At 42.2% G+C, this 27411-nt stretch overlaps 1 protein-coding gene across 1 annotated transcript in view; it reads left to right on the forward strand.

Annotated features, from left to right (window-relative positions):
- Positions 1 to 1482: 1482 nt before the first annotated feature.
- The window catches only part of LOC309416794 (adapter SH3BGRL-like), a gene marked incomplete at both ends in the record, with an annotated part of 32870 nt that continues 6941 nt past the window's right edge, over positions 1483 to 27411 (forward strand). Inside the window, 4 exons of the mRNA XM_082014159.1 lie at positions 1483 to 1527; positions 7269 to 7454; positions 13843 to 13923; positions 20784 to 20897. Of these exons, the coding sequence (XP_081870285.1) occupies positions 1483 to 1527; positions 7269 to 7454; positions 13843 to 13923; positions 20784 to 20897 (426 nt within the window). The remainder of the gene's footprint in view (positions 1528 to 7268; positions 7455 to 13842; positions 13924 to 20783; positions 20898 to 27411) is intronic.

Raw genomic sequence — 27411 nt, forward strand, 5'->3', positions numbered from 1 at the left:
AAATACTCTGAAAATACCTGATTCTAACAGGGTTTTCTTTTTGCTGGACCTCCTATTGCCTCTCAAAAGAAGAAAGAAATGACAGATGGTGAGCCACAGTAATCAGTGCAAACTACCCATACTATTATTTTTAGTTTTCAGTAAGGTTTTTGAGGACCCCTGTACCATACATGGAATACTGCATTTCCAGCTTCACATAGCGGTTTGCACAGACAAAAAACTTACTTTCAAGAACATATTTACAATTGTGCATTCTGTCCTACTTAATCAATCCTGGAAAGAAAGTATTATATTTCATTTTAAGCATTTTCAGGATTGGACACTATTATATTCAATCTTAACATTTGAAACTTGTGTAAGGACTTTCTAAAACCTAGGCCAGTTTCACCTTTGACGTAGGGTCAGCTTTACTGAGCTCCCTGGCATGTTGCTCACTTACAGCAGAAACATACTTGGCTTTTAAAACTTGAAAGTAATCTGTTACCATTTAACATTCTTAAAATACTTCTCACGCTCAGAGACCTCCTTAAGCAAATACATGCAGGCAGCCACTGAATTGTGACCATGTCTGGGGTAGAAGGTGACAAGCAGATGGAAAAAGAGCATCCTGGATAACACACTCAAATGGAATATTTTTTACCAAGTATTCTGGACCTCCTCTTACACCTTGTGCCCTGGCAATTTTCACTATTGATGCAAAAAGAAGGAGAAAATACAGCAATAGGTTCTGGATACATAGAATCAGCCAAATCACCCTCCTCAGTATTATGAAGTGTACTGACATATATTTATTTCATAGAAGTCTCTGGGCCCTCCGGTGTGGATGATGATCTGAATTCTTTAAAGTTGAGAGCGTTTGTAACCGAGGCCTATTTCAATATGATCTCTGCATCTATGCTCCCCTTGCCCTCCCCTTCCTCCTTCCTCTTTTATAATGTAAAATTCGCAGCTACAACTCCGAAGCCTCCTTGTTGTGGTCAGGGAGGGGGCGCAAGCCCCTCTATGCAGAAGGCAGCGGTGACGGTGCCCATGCAACATTAAACATTACCGGACAGCTTTGCGATCGCCCCCAGCACTAAGTTGCCTGCTCCCTGTCCCTTCTCCCTTCTCACTTGTCCCTTCCCCCTCTCCCAAATAGTTCTCCAGCCCTGTCTCATTGGTGCGCTCCTGTCCTTTGCCTTTTTTGGACTGTTACCCTGTCAATCTAATGCAATAAGGCCAGGGGCAGGTGCAAACCCCTTCCTAGGGCTCCTCTTACTAACCAATCCTCTACCGGCCCCTCATCCCAAAATACCTAAGAGCCAATGGAGTAGGAAAACCTGGGACCCCAGGGAGAGGCCAAAGCTGCTGGATTGCTGGGGGGGGCATCCATTTAGGAGCTGGGTTAGCCCAGGAGCTGCCAAACGCTTGGATTCTTCTTGGGACTGTGGTGACTTGTGGATAGCAGGCGTGCTCTGCTGATTCATTTTCATCACTGTCAACATGGTGATCAAAGTCTTTGTAGCCACATCTTCGGGTTCTACAGCGGTAGGTGTCTCATTTAACATACTTCTCCTTCTGCTGGGATCAGGTTGGTAAATTAGCCTAGAAGATCCCAGGACAACCTGAGTTTGCATGGAGAAAAAAACACTGGATTTCTTCTAGTCTGCTTTGCGCACCTTATTCTTGAAAGCTACTCGAGATGTAGAGAATTCCTATCAATGCAGGCTTGCTTGCATGCAAGGTTTTACTACAGCTATCACATTTGCATATAAATTATCTGTCATTGAATAGATGTACTTCTGTTTGAAAAAGTATATGCAATACATATTCATCTAAGAAGGAAAAAGTGGATATTGTATTTGCACAAAAGCTGTTTACCATAGAAATTAATGTATTTATTTTTAAAAGAGACTTTAGGGAACTGCTTTTGCAAAAGGGGAACTCTGTCTAAGAGCCTGGAGCCAAAGTAAGCTGAATAAAGTTATGCAGAAAAAAATTCTTCCCCATCCCCGTCCCTTTTCCTAGACTTTGGGGCTTTTTTTTGTTTTTTCCTTGGGTTGTTTTTGGGTTGCATTTTTTTTTTTTGGTGCGTGTGTCTCTTGAAATGCTATACTGATGATTTTTAGTATTGAGATCTACTGCTGTAGCTGTCAGCATAGTGTATCAGCTGAAGGGAAGGGCATGTGAATAGTAGGGAGGCTGGAAGTCCGTGGGAGGTGGGAACCGGGAAAGGACTGTTTCCTTTTATATCCAGTTCCCAGATGAGCTCAGATTGCAGCTTTCCTTTGGCAGTCACTCACTTGCCAGTGACACGGCTAAACAAACTGGCTGGTGCTTGCACATAGCTGAAACTACATCTCTGTCTCTCTGACACCAGCTTCGTGTCTTTAAGAAGCTTCCAGAGTTGAAAAGCTCCCAAAACCACCCCCTGTTCAGGGTGCCATCATCTCTAGAAAACAAACTGGGCATTACCCACTAAAATTCGAATTGCAATACGGCTGAAGAAGTTTGCAGTTCTCTCATCAGCTTGCCTTGCCAGCCTATCCCTAAGCCTGACACTAAATTTACTGTTGACATTTTAACATTCCTTTTTGTTCTAAGAAGCCTCAGATATAAGAGAAAAAAAGAAGAGGGGGTTGGAAACTGCAGGTTTCGTAATTTGTGATCTAGCAGTTACTGCTCAAGTAGCTTCATAAATTGCCATGCGCTGTACTTTGGCAGTCTTTTCGCTCTTGTTTGGTCTCCTGTTTTGGTCTCCTTTGGTTGACCAAAGAAGAGTCATCCCTACCTCCTTTGCCACTCATCCATTTTCTGGGGAAAGTTGTGACCTTGACTGAAATCTCAGTGCAGACATTCAGTAAGTGTGCGTTGGGGCCATCATCATCTTGCGTGGCTCAGGCACAAACTGTTGCTGCTCCAGCTATAGGACTGGGGCTGTAGTTCAGCAAGGCAGTTGTATGAGTGCTTTGATTAAACAGTGACATTCAGAGATCACTTATGCAATTAAAACTAAGCGTATCATATATTTAGCATAGCTGAACCGAGATCGTCGCTATACACATTCCTTTTATCTCCTCCCAGTTAGCAGCTATAACTAACTCCTTTCCTCTCGGACCGCACTGAAGGGATGTTTCTGCTACACTGAGCAACGTGCAGGCTTTATCCAGCCATTTTGAGCTGTTGAGCATTGCTGCTGTGGTTTACTACTAAGAAACATAGCTAATGCCAGTGAACTGTAATAGGTTTTAAGCTCATTAATGCCCATCTCCACTGCATGGTAGCAGCCCACAAAAGCTGCTGGTGAGATCCCAAACATACACTGTAAGGAAGGGTATGGCATCTTTACGCGGCAATATGCCACTGTATTTCTTCCTTTCTGGTGTGTTGGGTGTATGTGTAGCTGTAGCAACCTCAGAAAGCAGCGTTTGTTCAGATTACTGATACATAATTGCAATGACAAGTACACACAATGTTCAGCTGGAGTAGTTTTCCACATTTACTGATTAAAATGGATGGAAGGTATCCTTTCAATGAACCTTTAATGAGTTTTGATATATATTTAAAATAAAACTTGCTCACGCAAAGAGCCAACACAAACACAAATATATCACTAAAATCCTATTAAAAAGAAATTTTGTATCACCCTTGTACAGTTTTTCCTGAGGAGAACGAATTGAATCCCTAAAAGCTTAAATTGCCAGTCTAAATTGCCCTAATAGCAGTGGTGCTCTCTTCAATATGGCTGATCTCCATCAAATGTGTGTTGTTAATTTTGAATTTCAAAATAAGATGGGCCGAGCCTCCTGTGCTGCAAAAGAGCAGAGGATCATTGGTAAAGAATGAAAAGTGTTTCTATTCTATGTAGAATGAAAAACGTTTCTATTCTATGTACTACGCAGTCACGCTACTAGTTGCAACTGGTTATAGTATTAATAAATACTTTAAAAAATGCTTTTTAAAAGTGAATGCAGTGAACCCAGTAACATTCTGGTGCTCTGGATCAGATGCTTGAACGATATAATTCACTGTGGCTCTAGAGCAAATCTGCAGCCTGTATTTTTCCCCTCAATGATTCAGAAATTTATTTTAAATAACTTCAGCTCTATTACCTTTCTGCTCCAAACTTAGCTGATATTGAACTATTCATTAAGGCAAGCAGAAGTGGAGTCACTTATTTATAGCGCTAAAAAGCACTAAATGTTTAATTTGAAGCAAGCTGTAAAAAAACAAATTAATTTTGTTATTAGCCACAGAGGTATTTAGAATATCCTGCAAGGTTCTAAGGTGCCATGAATCATGGGAGTAAGGGGGTTTGTATTTTACACAGAGAAAGTCTTCCAAAGTCTTGCTTACTGCTGCTTATGGTTAGGGAACCTCTAAAATCCTTTTACTCCTAGCGTTTTTGGTGACATTTGATGAACTTGCCCACCTTCAAATCTGTAGGTCCCAGAAAGACTGAGGAAAATGTAGGCTATTTGAATTATGTCCTTTAAAATACAGAGTAGAGGTTTGTCATCCGTGACTGTGAATCTAGCCATATATAAACCTGAGCTCAAATTCCAAATCAATTTCAAGTCAAATCAGAGGTTAGAATATGATAAATAAGAATAATTACCAGGAATAGGTTGTCCATGCAGTGTTAGGACCAGAAGCTGCAGCAACTCTGCCTACCAACATTAATGTTCCTCTTGCTGTAAGTTGTTGACTATGTACAGTTTGCTTCTGCCGTAGGCAGCTGATCAGCACAAATGCTCTGGATTGTGAGGATATAGATGATAATATTTAATAATGCATCAGGTGAAACTAATATTATCTGTAGCTTTTACACTCTAGCTAGACAATATTTATTTAAAAGAGTTTTTTCTTATTTTAAGGGTTTAGCAGCTAGGGATGGTGGAACTTTAGCTTGGTTGAAAGGGAAAATGACATTGATGAAATAATATCCCGCTCACCACCACTTTCCAGGGAATCTATGCCCAAGTAATCTGAATTCTTCCCATGCCATCAGACACAAGTGAGGGCACAAACAAGCTCCTGCAATCTCATCCATTCTGGGAAAACCTTTGCATGTCCCCCGTGTAGTTACCTCCTGGAAGACTTCCCTCTCTGAGTGCGGTTTGCTGGAGAGATTCTTTTGGTTGCCCAGCTACCTAGTGACAGCCACAGCAGAGGCTTGCTTTATGCTTTCACACTTAGCGTGTGTCCCAAGTCTTTTGCTCTGCCTAAGCCCTAGTAATTGTAAGCCTTAAGACATAGTACATCTTCTGCAATGTTTATTGTTGTTACCATAATGAGAAACATCTTGCCTTTTTCTTATGCAGACATAATTGCATGTAACTTTTTATTTTTCCTCAGCATTCATTTTTCATACAACCCTCTCCTAATTTTTGCTTTCAGTCCTGGTGCTGTCTGAGCCTTCTGTGTATTATGAAACTCGAAGAAAAATTCAAATTTAATTCTAAAAGTTATAGCTGCAACTGTAAGCAAGGGAGCACAGAATGTATAGCTCAATTTCCATTATCTCCTCAGAGGCACTATCTGTCTAAGGCATTAGCTATTCCAGGAGCCATATCTACTTCAGTGCCTGTGTCCAAAAAGACAAGCTGACGCTGAAATTGCAGCTGACAGCACTTGAGTACACTGGCTTTCAGAGCATGTAGTGAAGCTCTTAGTACTGGCTCATGCAAATTTTATTAACCATTTATACAAACACTATCCTGCCACTTCCTCTGATGAAGTGTCCCTCAAGCAATCCCTTCTGTCACCTGAATGTGTACTGCAAATAACTGTGCCGCTAAACAGCCATTAAGAAAATGAACTCTGTTTAGAAAGTGAAAATAAGAATACAAAGAAACACCTTTGAGGTCTGTCAGCTTCATGGCTTTTGGACGTTTTGGATTAGTGTTTCCACTCCAAGTGATGTACTTTTTTTAGCTCACCATAAACCTTCGTTGTTGTTATAAAAATATACAGTATTTTATGGGTTTTTTTTTTTATAAGCAAGCATAGATGTATAGATGGATACTTCCTTATTTAAACCTTTTAATGCTTAAATTTTACCCTTAATTATGAAAATCCATTCTTCCAATATAATAGGCTATCACTCTACTTCAGCTTTTCAGGTTTATTAGATTATAGAAGTACATAATCCATGAATTGTTTCATTGTCTCAGACTGATTTACACTAGCTTGGTGTCACTTTAAATTCAGTTGATCAGATGTCTGATTTGTGGAAGACATGGTTTCAGATCATTTGATAACTCGTATGTAAAAAAGTACCTTGATACATCATCCTAGCTACCGTCTACATAGGACACTAACTTACTGCATGGAGTAGTGTAACTGGGAGGATAAGAGAGTCACATCTAGAATGTGATTGTCCTAGATAGTAATTTAGTTGTCTCTGATTGAATTGCAGCTTGGGAGAATTTGTACAAATCAGTCCAAACAGTGCTTGCTTCGAGTGCTGCAGTACTTGTAGGGCTAAAATTTGACCTTGTAGCTCTTAGACAAGTTAGGCATATACAACATGGGAAAGTTCTTTAAATGTTGCTTAGGAGTAGCATCCCTTTAGTAGAGAAGTATAGTGAGTATTACATCTTCAAAATAAAGGGATAGGTTACAAGCTTGATGCCTGCATCCTAGGTCTAAACAGAACTAGCATCAAAGAGAATAAAGGCCATGATTTAATCTTAGGTGGCACAGAAACTGTGTATAACGTGCTTTATTTGTATGTACTGCTCTTCATGGTCCAACTGGAACATCATTCTGTAATGTAGGAAAAATTGTACTGGATTTTCATTGAGCTTTCACTCATATTTAATTATGCCTAGCACTAAAGAACAGGGATAGAGAAACATGGCTCATGGAAAGCTAAATGTCATATGTAATGAGTAGGAAAAAGGAGACTGTTACATGTTGAGGAGAATATGTACGTTCTCAGATCTGTGCTGACTTTAGGCAGGATTAGCTTAGGTATCTGTACACCACACTCACAGATCTGGGAACAGAGTAGGAGGCTTCCTGCTGAGCCTCGTTTCTTAGATGGAGGTATCACTGCTTCCAGGGAGGAAAGAAAGAAGCTGGGGCAGGGGAGAGGGAAGTAATGGCAGTGCTCTGCATGCCGCAAAGCAGTGTTGAATCTCAGCTTCAGAAAGTCTGGGGGCTGCTGGACTAGTGGATCCAACTTGACATACTTGCATTAGTTCTGCTTGTAATAGCAATTGCTTTTAGAAAACAATTTTCATTTTAAAGAAGGAATTTTGTTTTCCCTTTTTCCTAACCAGATCAAAAAGAAACAGCAAGAAGTAGTGGGCTTTTTAGAGGCCAATAAGATTGACTTTCAGCAAATGGACATAGCAGGTGATGAAGACAACAGGAAATGGATGAGAGAGAATGTCCCAGGTGAAAAAAAGCCTCAAAATGGAATTCCCCTCCCTCCACAGATCTTCAATGAGGAGCGGTACTGTGGGGTAAGAAGCTGTTTGGAACTCTTTTTCAATTAGTAGGAAGTGTCAAACAAACTCCTTAATGACAATTTGAGATTCACATTGAAAGAACAATTCTTAGAAAGCAGTTTTTAGGCACAGAAAAGCAATGAAACAAAAAATTATTCCTTTTTAAGAGAAAAATGCACTTGGAGGGAAAATTGACTAGAGAAACTCTGCTTAACAGACTGTATGGATTATCCCCTGCAGACCCAGAGCCTATGCAAGACCCAGAGCTCATGGCAAGGCGTGGAGTTTGCTGCCTGTGAGGAGCTCTGTTTTCCTCTCACATTCCCCTACCTCCTGCTGTGTAGCTCACTCACAAGTTTTCCTGCTGTTGGCTCTCTGCCTGTACTCTCGCTTCAGCTCCTGAAGACCAAAGGCAGTACTGTCTAGGTGATACTATGGCTTCTTCACCCAATATCTCAGGATAGACAAATGTAGGCTATGAAGACATCTCAGCTGCACTTGGAGTAGTAAATCCTCAATTATGCGGTTTGGCAATATCGAGCTACTCAAGACTAGTGGGGTTCATAGCAAGGCTGATCTGCTATCAGTGCTGTATTGCACTTTGCTTCTTGAACTTTCAGTTAATTTTGCGTGGTGAGTGTTGATATTTTATTTGTTTGACATGGGCTCATCTGGGCTACCAGGAAGTCAAGTAGGTGTTTGAGGCATCAGAGGCCATGAACAGGAATCTTTCTTTTCCATTATATTATAAAAATAAATAGGAATTATAGTTGACTGGAATAGTTCTAGTATGTGGTTTAAATTATTGAAATTATATTGCTTATGCAATAAATATCCAACTTTTCATAATAGAAATTGTAACACTCATCAGATGTTTTTATATTTTCATATCTGCTTGTAACAGGTTATTTCTCTTGAGAAAGTTTGTTCAATTCAGTGATAGATAATAGTCTACCAGTATGAATATTAGGATCATGAATCAAAAGAGATATCTAAGACAGTTTTTTTTTTAAAGTCTGGATGGAAATATATAGTCTAGAAAGTACACTGATATGGTCACTGAAATGAACTTGCAAAGTACTCTGAAACGCAGATCACATAGTGAGCCCAGTTTTAAATTACTTCACAAATCCAGTGCGAACTACCACAAAGGTTGTTTTGAGAGAGAAGGGATTTACATGCCACTAAGTTCTCAGAATTAACTTCAGTGCTCTCAGAGCAAAAGTTCCTCGTATGAATAACTGAGTGCGAATGTTTCCTCATTTTCTCATGGAAATCTTAAGAGAGAACTTGGTAGGTTAGCGTTCATGTGCATTTCAACACCCAATCTGCACTAATAAAAAGTATAATTTGATGTATCTTGCCCTGGATTTTGTGGCAGCCAGTGTTCCAATAAATATTTCTGATATTCTCTGGAGAGGTTATATAGTGAGTTAAAGAGTGATTGCCTTACAAAGTGTTGCAGCTGGTCAGCCTTGCCAGTAAATTATAAATATACAGTTTTTACTCTATGTCTGAAGCTATTTCAGGAAGCCAAATAATCTACATCTTGAAATAAATTTAAGTGAAGAGAGAGTCCTTTGCAAAGACACCTCCATGTGGAAAGGGGTCCAGAAAGCAGTTACAGCTACTGATTTAATTAATCTTAAAGTCTCCAGCATTCTAATGTACCCAGCTCTCAAAGCTCATAGCTAATGATCTCAGTGCATGCGTAATGAAGATTAATTTATAGCACCATTATTTCCAAATAAATAAGGTAAGGAGATCCATATCAGTACATAAGGCTTACCCTTCTCCTCAGGGGAAGGTGCCTTAAGGGAGCTGCACAGTGAGTGTGAAGTGGGATTATGCAGGCTGGTTGAGAACGTGGCCAGGGGCTGGCAGACTGGTGCAAAATTCCTCCAAGTGACATGATGTCTTCTGCAACATGTCTGCAATATAAAGCTGGGGATTTGCATTCTACTTCCCTGCATAACCTGTGCAGGTCCAACAGACCCATCGTTCTGAAATCCAGAACACTTTCATGCTGTTTAAGGTTTACATGATATATATTAACTCTTCCCCTGTGTCCCACTTCATTTGTCCTCAGCCACATTATTAAAAAATAAGGCTGAGAATTGCAAGGGTCTGTCTGAGTCATGGAGTCCAGTCCAGGATCCTGAATTCATAGAAGTCCCTTTAAAGTATGTTACTCTTGCTAGTACAGTCTTCAGGGGTCTCAGTCTCGTGGCATCGAGAAACCTTCAAATTTGTAGCCTGGGTATATGCAGCCGGTTTATACCCATTTCCTTGTATGCCAAAATCACCCTTTAGCTTAAACAGCTCTAGACCAATGTATTTGTAAATAGGAATCATACCCTCTTTTAATCTTCATTTTGCTATGTTAAACAAGTCAAGCTCTTTACACCTCTTTTTTTTTGTAAGACATTTTCTTTTTCTCTTTCTCTTTTCTACTAATTTTTTTCTTTCCTCATTCCCAAGTAGTCCTTTGTTTTTAAGTCAAACTTGTTACATTTCATTTCTGCTCATTCTTCTTTCTGAGATCACTCTTTTCCCTTACTTCCCTCCCCATCAATTGTCCAGTATGTTTGGTTCCCATTCACACATGTGCATGTGTAAACACATTAGCAGCATGCTGGCCTGGGAGCACTGGCTTTGGGAGAAGAAAATTCAAGATAAAAGATTTCCTTCCCCACCCTGAGAAAGAGAGATTTGTAGAGAGTCATGACAACCTTGAAGTATTTTAAGAGCTGCAGCAAAAAGGAATTCATTATTGGTCTGAATTCAGTATTGTCCCTGCTTTAAGCAGGAGGTTGGACTGGATGGTCTCCTGAAGTCTTTTCCCACCTGAATTATCCTGTCATTCTAGGATTTTGTAAAATATACTCTGCTCCACACCCACTGGAGGTGGGACAAGATGTAATGAATGAAAAATGCAGCAAAGAAAGTTTAAGTCAGATATCAGAAAAAAAAAAGAAAAAAAAAGAAGCGATTTTCAGGAGATTTTCTCATTATCTCATTAAAGGTCATTATCAAAGGATTGGAGAAACACCTATCAGGAATAGTGTAGTGGTTCCTGCCTTGAAGAAATGGGCCTCTGAGATCTTCTCCAATCCCCTTGTCTGCCATCCAGTGAAATTTTGGGGGTGAGGATAAGGAAAGAGGGGATACTGGGGACAGGTGAGGAGGCTTCCTTTTCATGCTAGAACAGACAGACATAATGAGCAAGTAAATGCAGTCCTGTTGCTGATCTTCTTTTCTGCTGATACGTAAAGGTATCTGCATCTTCTGTCTGACCCTGATGAGCTGCTTCACTTCCTAACTTGTACTGTAAGATGGAGGTTTCTTAGGAGTGTGTTTATGAAAATACACCAACTGTGAACAGCTTTTCTGCGAGGTCAGAGAAGCTTAAGAATGCCTTATAAATAGCTTGAATCTTATTTTTCTTTCAGATCTTTGGTATCGCCACTTGAAGAAACAGATTAGAAATGGATTCATTTTGTATGCCTGGCTATAGCACCAATTTCAAGTATCCATTCTAATCCATCAGTGTTGGCAATTATGTTTTTATTTGATCTTTTTCTTAAGCTGCTTCTTTGCTCATGTCTAGACAGACGTCTGAATCTGTGTCACTTTCTAAATATATCGAGCACTCTGTTGCTCTTGTCTTTGCTTTTGCTTAACAAAAACCCCTAGAAAACTAGGGAAGAAATGGAATGTAAACTTCTGGTTTTCTCTGTAAGCTGGAATCTGTGCTTTTCTCTGTAAACAGAAATCCATAGAATAAAATACCCATGTGCTTTTTTTTGGAAAGAATCTCTGAATTATTAGGTAAAACTTTTAACTGATGCTTCATATAACTGCTTAAGTCAAATATATAGAAATCATAGGGACCTCTGGAGGTCCCTATCTGCTGCTCAAAGCAGGGATAGATTTGAAGTTAGCTTATGTTGCTTGGGGCTTTGGCCATCTGAGTTTCAAAAGCCTCCAAGGATGGCATTTCCATGCCCTCTCTGTGCACTCTGAGCTGGTGCCATTCCACTCACATGGGGAAGAACTTTCCACTGATGTCCAATTAGAGTTTGCTGTTTTGCTGTCTGGCATTTCCCCAGTGGACATACAAAGGATGATAGTGCAGAGTGGATATTTGCACATGCACTCCTATCATAAAGAAAAACTCATGGAGTATTTTTTTTTGAACTATGTTTCACTATATTTTTCAAAGACTAGTTCCAAAGACAAATGACACCACTACCCTCTGCCTAGACCATTTATGTCTTCTCATACAGATATAATATTATCGCTTACCTGAAATAAATTGTTACTATGTGTTTTTCTTACTGTCTGCCTTGGGAACAGTTATCTTTGGTCATTCAGTGAATGGAAATGTGAACAAGTCACCATTAGGAAAGTAAGAGTGCAAATATACAATACAAAAACTATTCTGTGATCACTGTAGTCATTCTTTTACCCCATGATAAATACATAATTGCTTGCTCTTCAGTGTAAGCATTCCATTTACTGCAAGATACCACATTTACTGTGGGATGTCATTGTACACTACCAGTTGCCAAGGAGTACCTGATATGATAGAAGAGGTTGTATCCTCTTCTGATAAGGAGTTCATCTGGTCATTCACGTCTTGCTTATGCCTTCAGGTCTGGTTACCTACAAGGCTGTATATCTCTAGAGATTCTTGGTACACTTGCCGTCTGCTGCTTTTCCTCTGTGGAGGAACTAGTAAGACTTATAAAATATCAAGTCCATTTCATGGCCCACCCTTGTTATAGTCTTCTCTTTGTTTCCCAGCTATTGACATGTTGTGTCATAGTTTGCTTAGGCTGTTTTATGAGCATGAGGACACAAGCTTCCTGTGCTTGTGTGGCCTGTCAAAGGCCCATGTCAGATTCTGGCTCTTTGAATTGCAGAAAATCTTCATGGTCTTGTTTGCTATATTGCTCCTAAGTTTATGGGTTAGACTTCAGACACTGGCTTTCTTAAATACTCAGGTCAGACCTGGGTTAGATAAGAAGGAGAACCCCACAGCAAGATGAAAACAGCAAAGAGATGGTTTGAGAAATGAGTGGCTTAGAGCAGCAGCAGGTATTCTGCCTTGTCAGGGCAGAATGTGTTCTGGGGCTTCTCCCAGACCAGGCAGTTCCTAATTCCTGTAACTAGGTCTGTGTGAAAGGCAATCTGTCCTGTAGATAAATCAGTGAAATGGGCTGTCATTTATCCTGTCTGTTAAGCTACGTTACCTCTTCCAAACAGGACTGAAATGTCATTGATTCCAGTCTTGTTGACATTAAGGTGACTTCTAAACCATTTACTCCAGCCTTTCCCTAGGATTACCCTTGGCTAATAATTTATTCTCTAGAAATACTAAAACAGCCCAATAAAACAACTCAGGTCCTAACCTAGCTTTACAAACAAGTCTCAAGCATGAGACAGCACCTTATTATTTACAAGCTTCTATTTTTGGAGTTATTTGGGATGAGAGGGAGGATGATAACATGGTCACGCAAGTAGACATGCGTTGAGTGCCCTGTCCTACACAGGGCTGTTGTGTGATTGTGGGCCAGTTACATATGACCAGAGTTTCTGCTGAGATCTTACATGTTGATTTTTACCTGTGTAAGATGTGAATCATGAACTTCCCAGTAACAAACTAGTGATAGCAGACCTTCTTTAATTGGCAAGAAAGTTGTACGAGTGAATACAGTAAAGACCATGCAAGTACTAGATGGTAGGATAGGAGCCATCCCTCATGTCTTTTCAGTTATATTAGCACTGAAGAGAAAACAGGCATTTAATGTACTGATTTATAACTTCAGTTCACATGTGGACAAGACATTTTGGCTGGTTCATATATGTCAAAGGGAACAACACAGTCCTTTGCTAAGTTTGTCTGAAAAGTAACAACATTTTCTAACCAGAGTGCTTTTCTTTAAAATAAACAGTTTCCCCGTTATCATTTCACTGTGCTATTACATTGACTGTTGCCTTTTATTTGCCATGAAGCTGTCCAGGGTTTTGAGGGCCTATTTTGTGTTATTACTCACAGGAAGTTTTATTTTAACATTTAAATGAGAATAGCTTTGCTTTGGTGTGTACAGCTGAGGCACATCAAAATGAGATGCTTAATTTTATCTGATTCTGACACAGATACAGTATAATTAAAGTGTAAGTCTCTGGAGAGATTTGCCCATTTGTTCATTTTGCCAGCCAGTGTGAAACTCCCTTTATCTGAGCTTTCTTCCTGAGGCTTAGATAATGCAGGCACTTTAACAAATGCATAGTTATTCTCATAAATATAAGAAAGATTTGCCTGGGCTAGTCTCTTCCTCCTTTTGTTTCTTGTTGATTTTTGTTACTAATTTGCTGTTGTTTTTTCTTTTTCTAGGATTTTGAATCCTTTTTCTCTGCTAAAGAAGAAAATATTATTTATTCATTCCTGGGTCTTGCTCCTCCTCCAGGCACAAAGGTATGCACTGCTGTCCTTCCATGGGGGCCATTTATTTGATTTTAATAAAAGATGAAGATGGGCAGTGACTCAGCATGTTAAATAGGGGGCAGTGATAAGCATTACATTAGATGCTGGTGCAGAAAAGTGTTTTTAAGGGGGGGAAAAAAAAAGTGCTGGTTCAGTAAATACTAGAAATACTTCTATTCTGTCCTGGTTTCAGCCAGGGTAGAGTTAATTTTCTTCACAGAAGCTAGCGTGAGGCTATGTTTTGGATTTGGGATGAGAAAATGTTGATAAGGTGCTGATGTTTTGAGTTGTTGCTAAGTAGTCAAGGACAGTCCGGCTTCTCGCGCTGGCCTGCCAGCGAGCAGGCTGGGGATGCACAGGAAGTTGGGAGGGGACACAGCTGGGACAGCTGACCCAGGCTGGCCAAGGAGATATTCCATACCATATAACGTCATGCTCAGTATATAAAGCTGGGACGAAGAAGAAGGGAGGGGTGGAGGGACGTTTGGAGTTATGGCGTCTGTCTTCCCAAGAAACCATTACGAGTGACAGAGCCCTCCTTCCCTGGAGATGGCTGAACTCCTGCCTGCCCATGGGGAGTAGTGAATGAATTCTTTGTCTTGCTTTGCTTGCGTGCGCGGCTTTTGGTTTACTTACTAAACTGTCTCTATCTCAAACCATGAGTTTCCTCACTCTTACTCTTTCGATCCTCTCCCCCGTCCCACCGTGGGGGAGTGAGTGAGCGGCTGTGTGGGGCTTAGTTGCCAGCTGGGGCTAAACCACAACATATTCCCTTCTTTCATTGCAGGCTTGTTACCATGCCTCCAGCTGATTATTTTTTTTGTTGTTTTTGTTGACACAAAGCTTTACTTTATCATGTTCAGCTTTTAAATGATGCAGAATTTCCTAATGAAATTTATAGGTTGTGTTAATTGCAAGAAACCTTCACTTCCCCCGACTGCATCAAACCTTGAGCAAACAGGGTTTGTATTGGCCACCAAGAGGGGGACTGGAGTGTGGACCCCTTCCATGCTCTATGCATACACACAGACTGACACTATGGGGTTTGCTTCCTCTACCTTGAGGAGATAACTTAAAGTCTCACCTAGGACTTCACAAAGTCCCTTTGGCAAGTCTACCCTTTGCTCTCCATCCACTGTATTTTGACAATGTTCTATTTGTGGCAAAGGAAAAGGTGTTTCTCTGGATTTTTTTTTTCCTTTTTCTTCTTTATTTTACAGAAAGCAATGTGTTTTACCTTTAACGGAGTCTTCTTCTAATTAGAAGTTTTATAACTGAGAGCATTACAGCTCTCTTACCCTGAGATAATGTTATCTGATAATCAAATGTTGCCACCTTTAACGTGGGTGATTCAACAAAAGAAATGAATCAAGAGAAGTGATAAGCCAGAGTGATAGAACTCTGCTGCATTGTGGTGACCTGACTGAAGAACTGCCCTGGAGCGCGAGATCTGCTTTCTGGTCCAACTCTGCTGCCAACTGTGTAGCAACTTTTGTACATGTCTCTCTTTTCCTCTTCTGTAAAAACAGAGAGAAAAAGGAGCCATTGCTAAGTGCTTTGAGAGCTACAGATGAAGAGGTACCCAGGGGAGAGCCACAGTTGCTATAAATGTCTTTGACACTGAGTCCCTGTGTGATAAGGAGCAAGCGATTTAAACTTTCTGCTTTAGCTGTGCCGTCTCCCACCAAGGGAAATAAAAATTATTTGCCTACCTCACAAGGGTCTTGTGAGAATTCATTTAATTAACATCCACAAAGCCATGAAAGGCTTAAAGGACTGCAGGTATTACAAATTATAATCATTATAAAAGGTACATGGAGAATCAATGAGATAAAGAAAATTGCATTTTTCCATCTTCCCACTTCATATATTATCGGCTCCTTTTTGCAAGGTTCTGTTAGATAGTGTGTCTATGAAGCAAAGTAGCAATTTTTAAAAATTAATTCATTCCCAGCTGTCAGCAGAAGCTATTAAAGTTTCTACTTCATGAAAACTTTGTAAATGTTGAAAATAATATGTTCAGTACATTCTGCTGGGCAAATAAGTGTTAGTGCTATTGGTAGCAAGGAAGTACGGTCTAAGCTGAGTACCTGCTGCGCTGGTGGTGGTGGTGATTATTTCAGTCCAGAAAGTAGAAGTAAGTGTGAGCTTTTTTAAAAAATCCAGGTAAAGAGTAGAAGTATATTTACATTGTCTCAATTTTAGAGTCTGTTCCTGAATTTGAGAGAGATATATACAAGTGTTTTAGCATTTATTGCAGAGGTGTTTCTCAGCATCTTCACTGCATGACAGTCTGGCTATGCTTTGTCATACAAATAACATTGCTGCACTGCTTCTGCTTTCCTTTCATTAGGCTGTCAGTTCAATCCTAGCATGAATTACAATGGATGGCTCGTGACATTGATTTGCAACAGCATGAATCTGGAATAATAAGTCAGGTGTGGAAGAGATGGTAATGATGACACGTATGACAGGATTTCCTACCAATCCTTTCTTAAATATTGGGGTTTTTTTTCTGGAATATGGTGATAATTTATAAAAGAAGCAAACTATAAAGCATGGGAACACCACAAAACAGTAAGAATTTTCTTTCTAGGGGTTTTTATGGTAGGATTCTATGAAGGAAATTAAGATTAATATGAAGCTGATACATGTTTTATACTCTTGCCTCAGAAGATTCTCTTTCCTTTTCTATCCATCTTTTGTCTCATATTGCACCAGCAGTAGAGAAGGTCTCTAATGACCATGATGCTGTTTCACAACACAGTCCATTAGGATCCTGACCCAGGACTGTTTTGAGTCTCTTTTCTAAAGCAAGCAGAGGAACTTTTTGCTACTCCCTCAACAAATTGTAATTTCCCAACAAAATACTTGTAGGTAAATTCATTGCCATGTCAGCCTGCTGAGTGCAAAATTCATGTTTCAGTTCTGCAGATTCTCATTTTTGTAGCCCTGACTTCTCTCTAGGTTAGGTGGCAACAACTTGTCACCAGACCTACTTGTCCAGCTTTCACATTGAACTGTTACTGCTAGGTATTGGAGCTCAGATGGTGCCGGAGCTCTGATGGTGCCATATCCTAATCTGCAAGCTGATCTACACTTACAGGGTGAGTCTGATATGTCTAGGACACATCAAAGTTTTCACCAAGGTGATACCCCATTTAATTTTGGATTAGTGGCATGAACAGGGATGTGCCAATAGTATACGTGTGTATATTTGAGCTATGATCAATGTAGTTTATATGTCTAGGGTCAGGTGTGTCAGTCTCACCTGCCCCGAAAGTTGGGTACGTTTCTTTTTAAAGTCCCCATCACTTTTATGCTTAGTCTGAGACTGTTCTCAATATTCTTGAAAATATTCTGAAATATTGGTAATATGTGAACAGCCCATTAATAGCTGTGGCTGCACTCTTTGTTTTCTAAAATGGCACAGGTGAATTGTTCTGCCAAAGAGGTGTCTGTTACTTAAACTAAGCTGTCAAACAGTATGCAATATCATTACACCTTCTGAGTATCTTAGCAAGGTTTGAATGCAGGTAATTAATAGCTTTTTATTTTCAGGGGCAAACAGGTTTTTTGACAACTTTATTAACCACAGTGGTATACTGCCTCTATTTCCCAGAAGTCCAGAGAGCCAGTAGCTTGAAGCAAGATCATTTAGGTTTGCAATCCCTCTGTGAACTCACTGAAGCTAACTTACTGAGGTAGCTGAGGATCTGTTTTCAAACCTTGTATATACTTAAGTCCTTAATCTTTGTATTTTTCGTCTTAATATCCATGACCTTCACATCCCAAAATCTGTAGATACTTGAGCTTTAGTCTTGTAGTTGAAGAATACTTCTACAAAGCTGCTTTGAATTACAACTATTACAATATTTTCAGTCTTTATGAATGGGACTTCATTTTAATTTAGTTAAAACTAAGATTTTGTGTTGCTATGTAGAGCTACTGTAATGACGCTATTTGGAATACCACAGTTCTCCATATAATCAAGAAGTCTGTATGTGTATGTGTGCATGAACTGACTGATAACATGCTGCTTCTAGAGTTGAGTTCTTTGAGCCATGGCTTTTATTTGCCTTATGCTCTGAGTAAGTATATGATTCGTCTAAGATAGATAGTTTTACACAATAGGTATATTTTTGTTAGAATGCCAGCTTCGTTCTTTAGATATTTTATGTATCTGCCAAGAAAATATTGGGTATGTGGGTTTTAAAATGAAATGTTAAAATACACACTGAAAATAAATATCTAACCAATTTAGTTTTCATGAACACTATCATTTTCATTTTAGGAACCGCTACAAAGAAAGTATCTGTAAAGAAGCTATCATTTGCTTAGGAAAACAATGTATAAACACAATGTTGCACAAGAGAATTTCAATGTATGTCTGTGTTACTACATATTTTAATCTTCAAATATTCTGTTAGCTTGTGGGGGAAAAGCAAGGTATAAATTAAGCCAAACAAATGTCTCTGTAGATCTGTTTTTAATAACTATGCCACCAGCATCAGAGTGTGGCAAGCCTGCAGTTTTATGTGTACTTGAAATGAGAGAGTATTGCCAGAAAAAGAAGTAGTCTTTTCTCCTTCCTCCTCCCTCTGGCTCCTTCTGCTCACTCCCAGCTGCTCACCCCTCTCCCCAAGCATCCCCCACATGCTGGCAAAAACATTCAAGCAGCTGTGTAATGCAGTGTACAAATTGTGTGAGATAGATGTGCTTTTCTTTTTAAGGCTTTAATCTTGATCAACTTCCTGCTTCAGTTCACCATGCAGCTTGGCAAAGGCTTTTGCTGCCAGGAGGGCAGGGCAGTGCTGGGAAGGGCTGCTGGGAGGGCGACAATTACTGCTGAGGTTTTTTTGCTGTTGTTATTCTCTGGGGAGAGGAAGGGGAACTTATAAGTCTATGTGCCTACTCTTTTTTCATTACAAGCTCCTTACATATAAAACATATTTTCCATGGTTCAGGAGAAAATTGCCAAAAGGGCACCAAATCTTACAGACAGTGATGTTTTGGGAAAAAGATAAAACTGCAGAAGTATTTTGCCCATCTTCACTCTGTCATGATATCTGTTTCCACATATTCCTGACCTCCTTTTTATCATTTTTGTCCCCATCCAGCAGAGTGTCTCAGCAGGCGGGCATGTCTTGTATTGCACACTACCATGGGACAAAGATCCCTAAGTCAGCACTCACCCAAGTCTTCTCTGTGACTAAAAGCCAGGTAGCTATGCCAGTGTCACGCTTCTGCAGGTGAAGTACGCTGGCTGAAGACATCATATATGATGAGGACACTGGAGGAGGTCTTGTGAAGCTTAAAGGACAGGAGATCATGAATGGGGGCTTTTGTCTAACTGTAGAGACAAATGAAATTATGGAAAAGCAGAAAAACCCAAACCAACCAGGTGGGTGAGTTGTGAGGGCTTGGCCACAGGGATGAGAAAAGAGCTCGTCTTCTGATCAGCGACATGCTGCTCTGCCCATAGCATTTAGGATGACACAGGACAGGACCTCCCCTGAGCCCAATTCTCTGTTGTTGGGGGCAACCGCACCAGATGACACCTCTCAGAAGTGATCTAATTGCCTTTTAATGAATAAGGTCTTTTGCCTCCACTTCTCTCCTCGAAAGCTCTTCCAAAATCTCACACTGATGATGATTAGAATTTTTATTTATATACTGCTGGTTTGTACTCCTCTTGCGTCTATCTCAGTGCTCTTCCTTATCCTATCCGTCCCTGAAGTTTACTCTGAACTATTTTTAGAGAGTCATCATATCCCCTCACAGCATTACATTCAAAAGATTAAAGTAATGAAGCTTTTTTTGTCACACTTTCATAAGACAGGCTCTCCACTCCCTCAAATATTCCTGTCGCCCCCCTCTGCTCCTGTTCCAATCTGAATTTCTCTTTCTTGAGCCTGAGTGATTGGAACGGTACAGAGCAATCCAGAGGTTTCGTCTTGGCCTTATATAATGACATTAATATTGGCTTTCAGCTCCGCCAGCTATACCTCACCTCATGCATCTGAGGATCACATTTATTACCTCTTTCACTGTCGCATCACTTTTGTGGCTCGGTTATTCTGTGATTATTTAAATATATCCACCTTTTCCTTCTTTGACGATCATCAACTTACAAGCTCTCAATGTGCAGTAGAAACATCTGTTTTTAATCTCTGTCCCAGAACTACCTGTCCCAAATAATGTGACTGTGCACTTCATGTTATTGCATTTCATCCTATTTCTGTTGTTCCAGTCGAGGCCGTACAGGTCTCCTTTTATCTGACACAGTGTGTGATCCAGTATGACCTTTCACAGCTACCTAGCTGAAAGTACAACAGGGCTTAAAATAAAGAGCCTTCTAGGAGGTGCCTGTTCACGGTGCTGGAACAAATAGATTTGATAGATTGGTGTGTGAATTGAGAAACAGCTTCCCAATTATTTTAAACAAGAAAGTTAAAAAATTAGATATGAAACACTTTATTCCTTCTGTTTCTCTGTAGCTTCTTGATCAAGTTTAATCTGAATGCATGCTGGTAAAAAAGGCGCTTTTTTTCTGAAGCTAGAATGTTCCATAAGGGTGAGCATTGGTTTCTTTTTCCACAGAAAAGTTAGAGAATCTACTATGCTCTGCAGAAGAAGAAGGGCTTGAATTCACGTTTCCCCTACACAAACCCCATGCCTTTACCAACAGATGAACATGCCAACAAGAGTTCCTTTCACAGTAAAATGTCCAAAAGGGTATATTTTGAGTGCTGAAGCAAAATTAGAAAAACTGTAACATGAAGAGTTTTATAGAAATGGATTGTTGGTTATGTGCCCTGAGGCTAACAATGACTTCTCTTTGCTTCCAGGCGACTGAAAAGTCTGATGCCACAGATGAAACTGAGGCACACACAGAAGACAAGGCAGATGAAGGGGCTCATGAAGAGGCTCAGTCTGCTCAATCACCTTTAGAAGTTCAACAGGTAATTTTTCCTTTTTCCCTTTGTGATATGAAAATTTTACCTGTGCTAAGTGCATAAAACATAAAGCCACAGACCGTCCTAGGGTGCCTCAGTGTGGGAAGACTGATTGCAGGGTAATCCTGCTTGTCTTCTGGATGCATTTGCTTGACATCATGGTGATATGAAACCCAGATAAATCTCCAGGGAACTTTGCTCTGAATCTTGAGTAACGGCAGTTGTCTTTATTTAAGAGTTTCCTTTTGCCGCTTGTTACCATTTTTATTTAATGCTCATTTGGAACCAGACTCTAGTTATGGAGAATAATTTAGGAGTAGACATCTGAGTCCTATCTGTGTGGAAAAAATTGCTGCTATCAGTGGCCATCATCTGCAGTGTTCGTAAATGTCCTGGTTTCAGCCAGGATAGAGCTGGTTTTCCTCACAGAAGCTAGTGTGAAACTGTGTTTTGGATTTGGGATGAGGAACTGTTGATAATGTGCTGATGTTTTGGGTTGTTGCTGAGCCGTCAAGCACAGTCCAGCTTCTTGTGCTGGCCTGCCAGCGAGCAGGCTGGGGGTGCACGGGGAGCTGGGAGGGGACACAGCCGGGACAGCTGACCCAGACTGGCCAAAGAGATATTCCCTACCATACGACGTCATGCCCAGTACATAAACTGGAGTTGGCCGGGGGGGCGGAAATCGCTGCTCGGGGACGGGCTGTCGATCACGGGGTGGTGAGCAATTTCTGTATTGGAATTGGGCATCACTTGTTCTTATACATTCCTTTGTTGGTATTATCATTATTGTTCCCTTCTTTCTTTCTGTCCTATTAAACCGTGTTTATCTCAACCCACGAGGTTTTTCCTAATTCTCTCCCCCGTCCCGCTGTGGGAGGGAGAGTGAGCGAGCGGCTGCGTGGTGCTTAGTTGCCGGCTGGGGCTAAACCACGACAGTCCTTTTTGGCGCCCAACGTGGGGCCCGAGGCTTGAGATAATAACGGTTGCAGGTCACAATATCAGTTTGATTTGCATCATGCTCTCGTCTTTGCTGTACATGTTAAGGATCGGTGTTGGTTTCTGCGGGCTGCTGTACTCTGCAATGATTAGTAATGTCTCGCCTGTGAATTTTGTTTTTAGAGCACTGACCTTGAGCTTAATGTGGTATCATCTGAGCTCTGTACTAAAGCCGTTACTGTATTTTGGCTACAGTCTTGTGGAGACGATTAGCAATTATACTTCTGCCTCTGAAAGGTTTTTTATGGAGGAAATGCAGAATGGTACCTTTGATACCCTCTATCATAACATTTCCTCCTTCATCACAATAATTTTTCAGTATTTTGAACACCCTTGGCTGGTTAAAATACCTCTATTGCTACTTCTGGGGAACATGGTTTCAGTTTTGTCTAAGGTTGGCAAGCAATTTAAGAATATCACCCGGAGATCTGCCCCAAGGCTGGATAGTTATGAATGGCAGGGTGTGTGGAACAGCATGGGCAAATGCCTGGGGCGGTGGGCACCTCCGGTGTTTTGGAGCTTCACTCCCGAACAAGTGCAGAATCCTGATAAACTAGCAGAATATCTGGAAGAAGTATGCTGTCAGCCTGGCAGCTCCAAGGAGACACAAATCATTGCCATGTGCTGGGGCCTGGCCCATGCCTACCGAACCCTATTTAACACTGTGCAAAGGGGAGAGGGGCTCTCTGGGTCTGATGGCAATGTGGCAGGCACTGTGACTACTCCAACGTCTGTAGCAGGCACTGCCACTACTCCAACCCCCACGGCGGGCACTGTAGCTACTCAGACTGTTGCAGCTGAACCAGAGGACCAGCCCATCCCGGTATCAGTTGCCCCTGTACAAAAGAAGAAATCTTGGAAGCGGAAGTCAGCTCGTTTAGTAAGGGAGGAGGAAGATCCTGCTAAGAAGGAGCCAGAGGAAGAGAGTGAGGAGGCAGAGTGCTCTGAAGCAGGGCCATCACAAGCACGGAAGAGGGAAGAGAGCGAGTCATCACTTGAAGAGGAGGAAGAGGAAGAACTTATAAAAGAGACGGTAACTACCCGATCTCTATCCCTGAGTGAATTGCGAGATATGCGAAAGGATTTCAGCCGTCGTCCGGGTGAGCACATTGTCACCTGGCTGCTCCGATGCTGGGATAATGGGGCCAGTAGCCTGGAATTAGAGGGTAGGGAAGCCAAGCAGCTGGGATCCCTTTCTAGGGAAGGGGGCATTGACAAAGCAATTGGAAAAGGTGCACAAGTCCTCAGCCTCTGGAGACGACTCCTGTCGGGTGTGAAGGAAAGGTATCCCTTCAAGGAAGATGTTCTATGTCACCCAGGCAAGTGGACCACCATGGAGAAAGGTATCCAGTACCTGAGGGAGCTAGCGGTGCTGGAAGTGATTTATGGTGACTTGGACAATGGACAATCATCCAGAGATCCAGATGAAGTCAATTGCACGCAACCTATGTGGCGGAAGTTTGTACGGAGTGCACCATCATCATATGCCAACTCATTAGCAGTAATGGCCTGGAAGGACGGAGAGAGACCAACGGTGGATGAATTGGCTGGCCAACTCCGGCAATACGAAGAAAGTCTCTCTTCCTCCCTACGGGCCTGCGTCTCTGCTATAGAGAAACTGTCCCGAGAGTTCCGGCAATTCAAAGAGGATATGCCCTACCCTCCACCCATACGGACCAGTGTCTCAGCCATTAGGAGTAAGCGCTCTTCTGTTCAAGAGAGAAGATATAGAGGATACACACCACGAGCCACCCTGTGGTTTCAATTGCGTGACTACGGAGAGGACATGAGGAGGTGGGATGGAAAACCTACCTCGACCCTAGAGGCACGAGTACGCGAGCTGCAAGGAAAAACAATTACAAAAGGGGGTTCAGGTTCCTCGAGGAAAATCGTCGCTCCACTTTCCAGTGGGCAGCTTCCCAGAAAGAATAGAAGAGCTGATCTCACCTCTGATCCTCTTGAAGGGACTTCTGATTCCTATTTACAAGAAGTGGGTAACGAGTACTATGAGCAGGATTAGAGGGGCCCTGCCTCCAGCCAGGCGGAGGAGAGGGACAACCGAGTTTATTGGACTGTGTGGATTAGATGGCCTGGCACGTCAGACCCACAGGAATATAAGGCTTTAGTGGACACCGGTGCACAATGTACCCTGATGCCATCAAGCCATATAGGGGCAGAACCCATCTGTATTTCTGGAGTGACAGGGGGATCCCAACAGCTGACTGTACTGGAGGCTGAAGTGAGCCTAACTGGGAATGAGTGGCAGAAGCACCCCATTGTGACTGGCCCGGAGGCTCCGTGCATCCTGGGCATAGACTACCTCAGCAGAGGGTATTTCAAGGACCCAAAAGGGTACCGGTGGGCTTTTGGTATAGCTGCCTTGGAGATGGAAGAAATTAAACAGCTGTCCACCTTGCCTGGTCTCTCAGAGGACCCTTCTGTGGTGGGGTTGCTCAGGGTCAAAGAACAACAGGTGCCGATCGCTACCACAACAGTGCACCGGCGGCAATATCGCACCAACAGAGACTCCCTGATCCCCATCCATGAGCTGATTCGTCGGCTGGAGAGCCAAGGAGTGATCAGCAAGACTCACTCACCCTTCAACAGCCCCATATGGCCAGTGCGAAAGTCTAATGGAGAGTGGAGACTGATAGTAGACTATCGTGGCCTGAATGAAGTCACGCCACCACTGAGCGCTGCTGTGCCGGACATGCTAGAACTTCAATATGAACTGGAGTCAAAGGCAGCCAAGTGGTACGCCACCATTGATATTGCTAACGCGTTTTTCTCGATCCCTTTGGCAGCAGAGTGCAGGCCACAGTTTGCTTTCACTTGGAGAGGTGTCCAATACACCTGGAATCGACTTCCCCAGGGGTGGAAACACAGCCCTACCATTTGCCATGGGCTGATACAAACTGCACTGGAACAGGGTGAAGCTCCAGAGCATCTGCAATACATTGATGACATCATCGTATGGGGCAACACAGCAGAAGAAGTTTTCGAGAAAGGGAAGAAAATAATTCAAGTCCTTCTGAAAGCTGGTTTTGCTATAAAGCAAAGTAAAGTCAAGGGACCTGCACAAGAGATCCAGTTTTTAGGAATAAAATGGCAAGATGGACGTCGACAGATCCCAACGGATGTGATCAACAAAATAACAGCTATGTCTCCACCAACTAGCAAAAAAGAAACACAAGCATTTCTGGGTGTTGTGGGTTTCTGGAGAATGCATATTCCAAATTACAGTCTGATTGTAAGCCCTCTTTATCAAGTGACCCGGAAGAAGAACGATTTTAAATGGGGCCCTGAGCAACGACAAGCCTTCGAACAAATCAAACAGGAGATAGTTCATGCCGTAGCCCTCGGGCCAGTACGGGCAGGACAAGATGTTAAAAATGTGCTCTACACGGCAGCCGGGGAGAATGGCCCTACCTGGAGTCTCTGGCAGAAGGCACCAGGAGAGACTCGAGGTCGACCTCTAGGGTTTTGGAGTCGAGGATATAGGGGATCTGAGTCCCGTTATACTCCAACTGAAAAGGAGATATTGGCGGCATATGAAGGAGTTCGAGCTGCCTCAGAAGTGGTTGGTACTGAAGCACAGCTCCTCCTGGCACCCCGACTGCCGGTGCTGGGCTGGATGTTCAAAGGGAGGGTCCCCTCTACGCATCATGCGACTGATGCTACGTGGAGTAAGTGGGTCGCACTTATTACACAGCGGGCTCGAATAGGAAATCTTAATCGCCCGGGAATCTTGGAAGTGATCATGGACTGGCCAGAAGGCAAAGATTTTGGAATATCACCGGAAGAGGAGGTGGCGCGTGCTGAAGAGGCTCCACCATATAATGAACTGCCAGAGAACGAAAGGCAATATGCCCTGTTTACTGATGGGTCCTGTCGTATTGTAGGCAAACATCGAAGGTGGAAAGCTGCTGTATGGAGCCCTATACGACGAGTTGCAGAAGTGGCTGAAGGACAAGGTGAATCAAGTCAGTTTGCGGAGGTGAAAGCCATCCAGCTGGCTTTAGATATTGCTGAACGAGAAAAATGGCCAGTACTCTATCTTTATACTGACTCATGGATGGTAGCAAATGCTCTATGGGGGTGGCTGCAGCAATGGAAGCAGAGCAACTGGCAACGCAGAGGCAAGCCCATCTGGGCTGCTGAATTGTGGCAAGATATTGCTGCCCGACTAGAGAATCTCGTCATAAAAGTACGTCACGTAGATGCTCACGTACCCAAGAGTCGGGCCACTGAAGAACATCAAAACAACCATCAGGTGGATCAGGCTGCTAAGATTGAAGTGGCTCAGGTGGATCTGGACTGGCAACATAAGGGTGAATTATTTATAGCTCGGTGGGCCCATGACACCTCAGGCCATCAGGGAAGAGATGCAACATATAGATGGGCTCGGGATCGAGGGGTGGACCTGACCATGGATGCTATTGCACAGGTTATCCATGAATGTGAAACGTGTGCTGCGATCAAACAAGCCAAGCGGTTAAAGCCTCTCTGGTATGAAGGACGATGGTTGAAATATAAATATGGGGAGGCCTGGCAGATTGATTATATCACACTTCCACAAACTCGCCAAGGCAAGCGCTATGTGCTTACCATGGTGGAAGCAACCACCGGATGGCTGGAAACATACCCTGTGCCCCATGCCACCGCCCGGAACACTATCCTGGGCCTTGAAAAGCAAGTCTTATGGCGACATGGCACCCCCGAAAGAATTGAGTCAGACAATGGGACTCATTTCCGAAACAACCTCATAGACACCTGGGCCAAAGAGCACGGCATTGAGTGGGTGTATCATATCCCCTATCATGCACCAGCTTCCGGAAAAATTGAACGATACAACGGACTGTTAAAGACTACACTGAGAGCAATGGGTGATGGGACATTCAAAAATTGGGATAAACATTTAGCCAAAGCCACCTGGTTAGTCAACACTAGGGGATCCACTAATAGAGCCGGCCCTGCCCAATCAAAACTTCTACGTACTGTAGAAGGGGATAAAGTCCCTGTGGTGCATGTGAGAAACATGCTGGGGAAGACAGTCTGGGTTACTCCTGCATTAGGAAAAGGCAAACCCATTCGTGGGATTGCCTTTGCCCAGGGACCTGGGTGCACTTGGTGGGTAATGCGGAAGGATGGGGAAGTCCGATGTGTACCTCAAGGAGACTTGATTTTGGGTGAAAACAGTCAATGATTTGAATTGTATTATGTTAATTGTTCAGAATGACATTACTACTATGGCTGCTATCTACCATATCAATGGTATTATAGTAAGAATCACCCAGACTGATGAAGAATGAGCTTCACTGAAACCAAGCAACGTGCAGCAGTGATGAAACCAGAACTGGCTTCAGCAGCTTGCGCCCAACAAATCCCTCGAGATCGACATCTTCGACCTGCAGATCATGGACATGGACCATGCCAGATGACAATCCAACACCACATACCATCTCCCCTGCCCTGAGAGACTGCTATGATGGATGAAGCCCAGAGTCATGGACTGACTGAACTC

The sequence above is a fragment of the Phaethon aethereus genome (genome assembly GCF_964289735.1).
Source record: "Phaethon aethereus genome assembly, chromosome: 1".
In the NCBI taxonomy this organism is placed as follows: Eukaryota; Metazoa; Chordata; class Aves; order Phaethontiformes; family Phaethontidae; genus Phaethon; species Phaethon aethereus.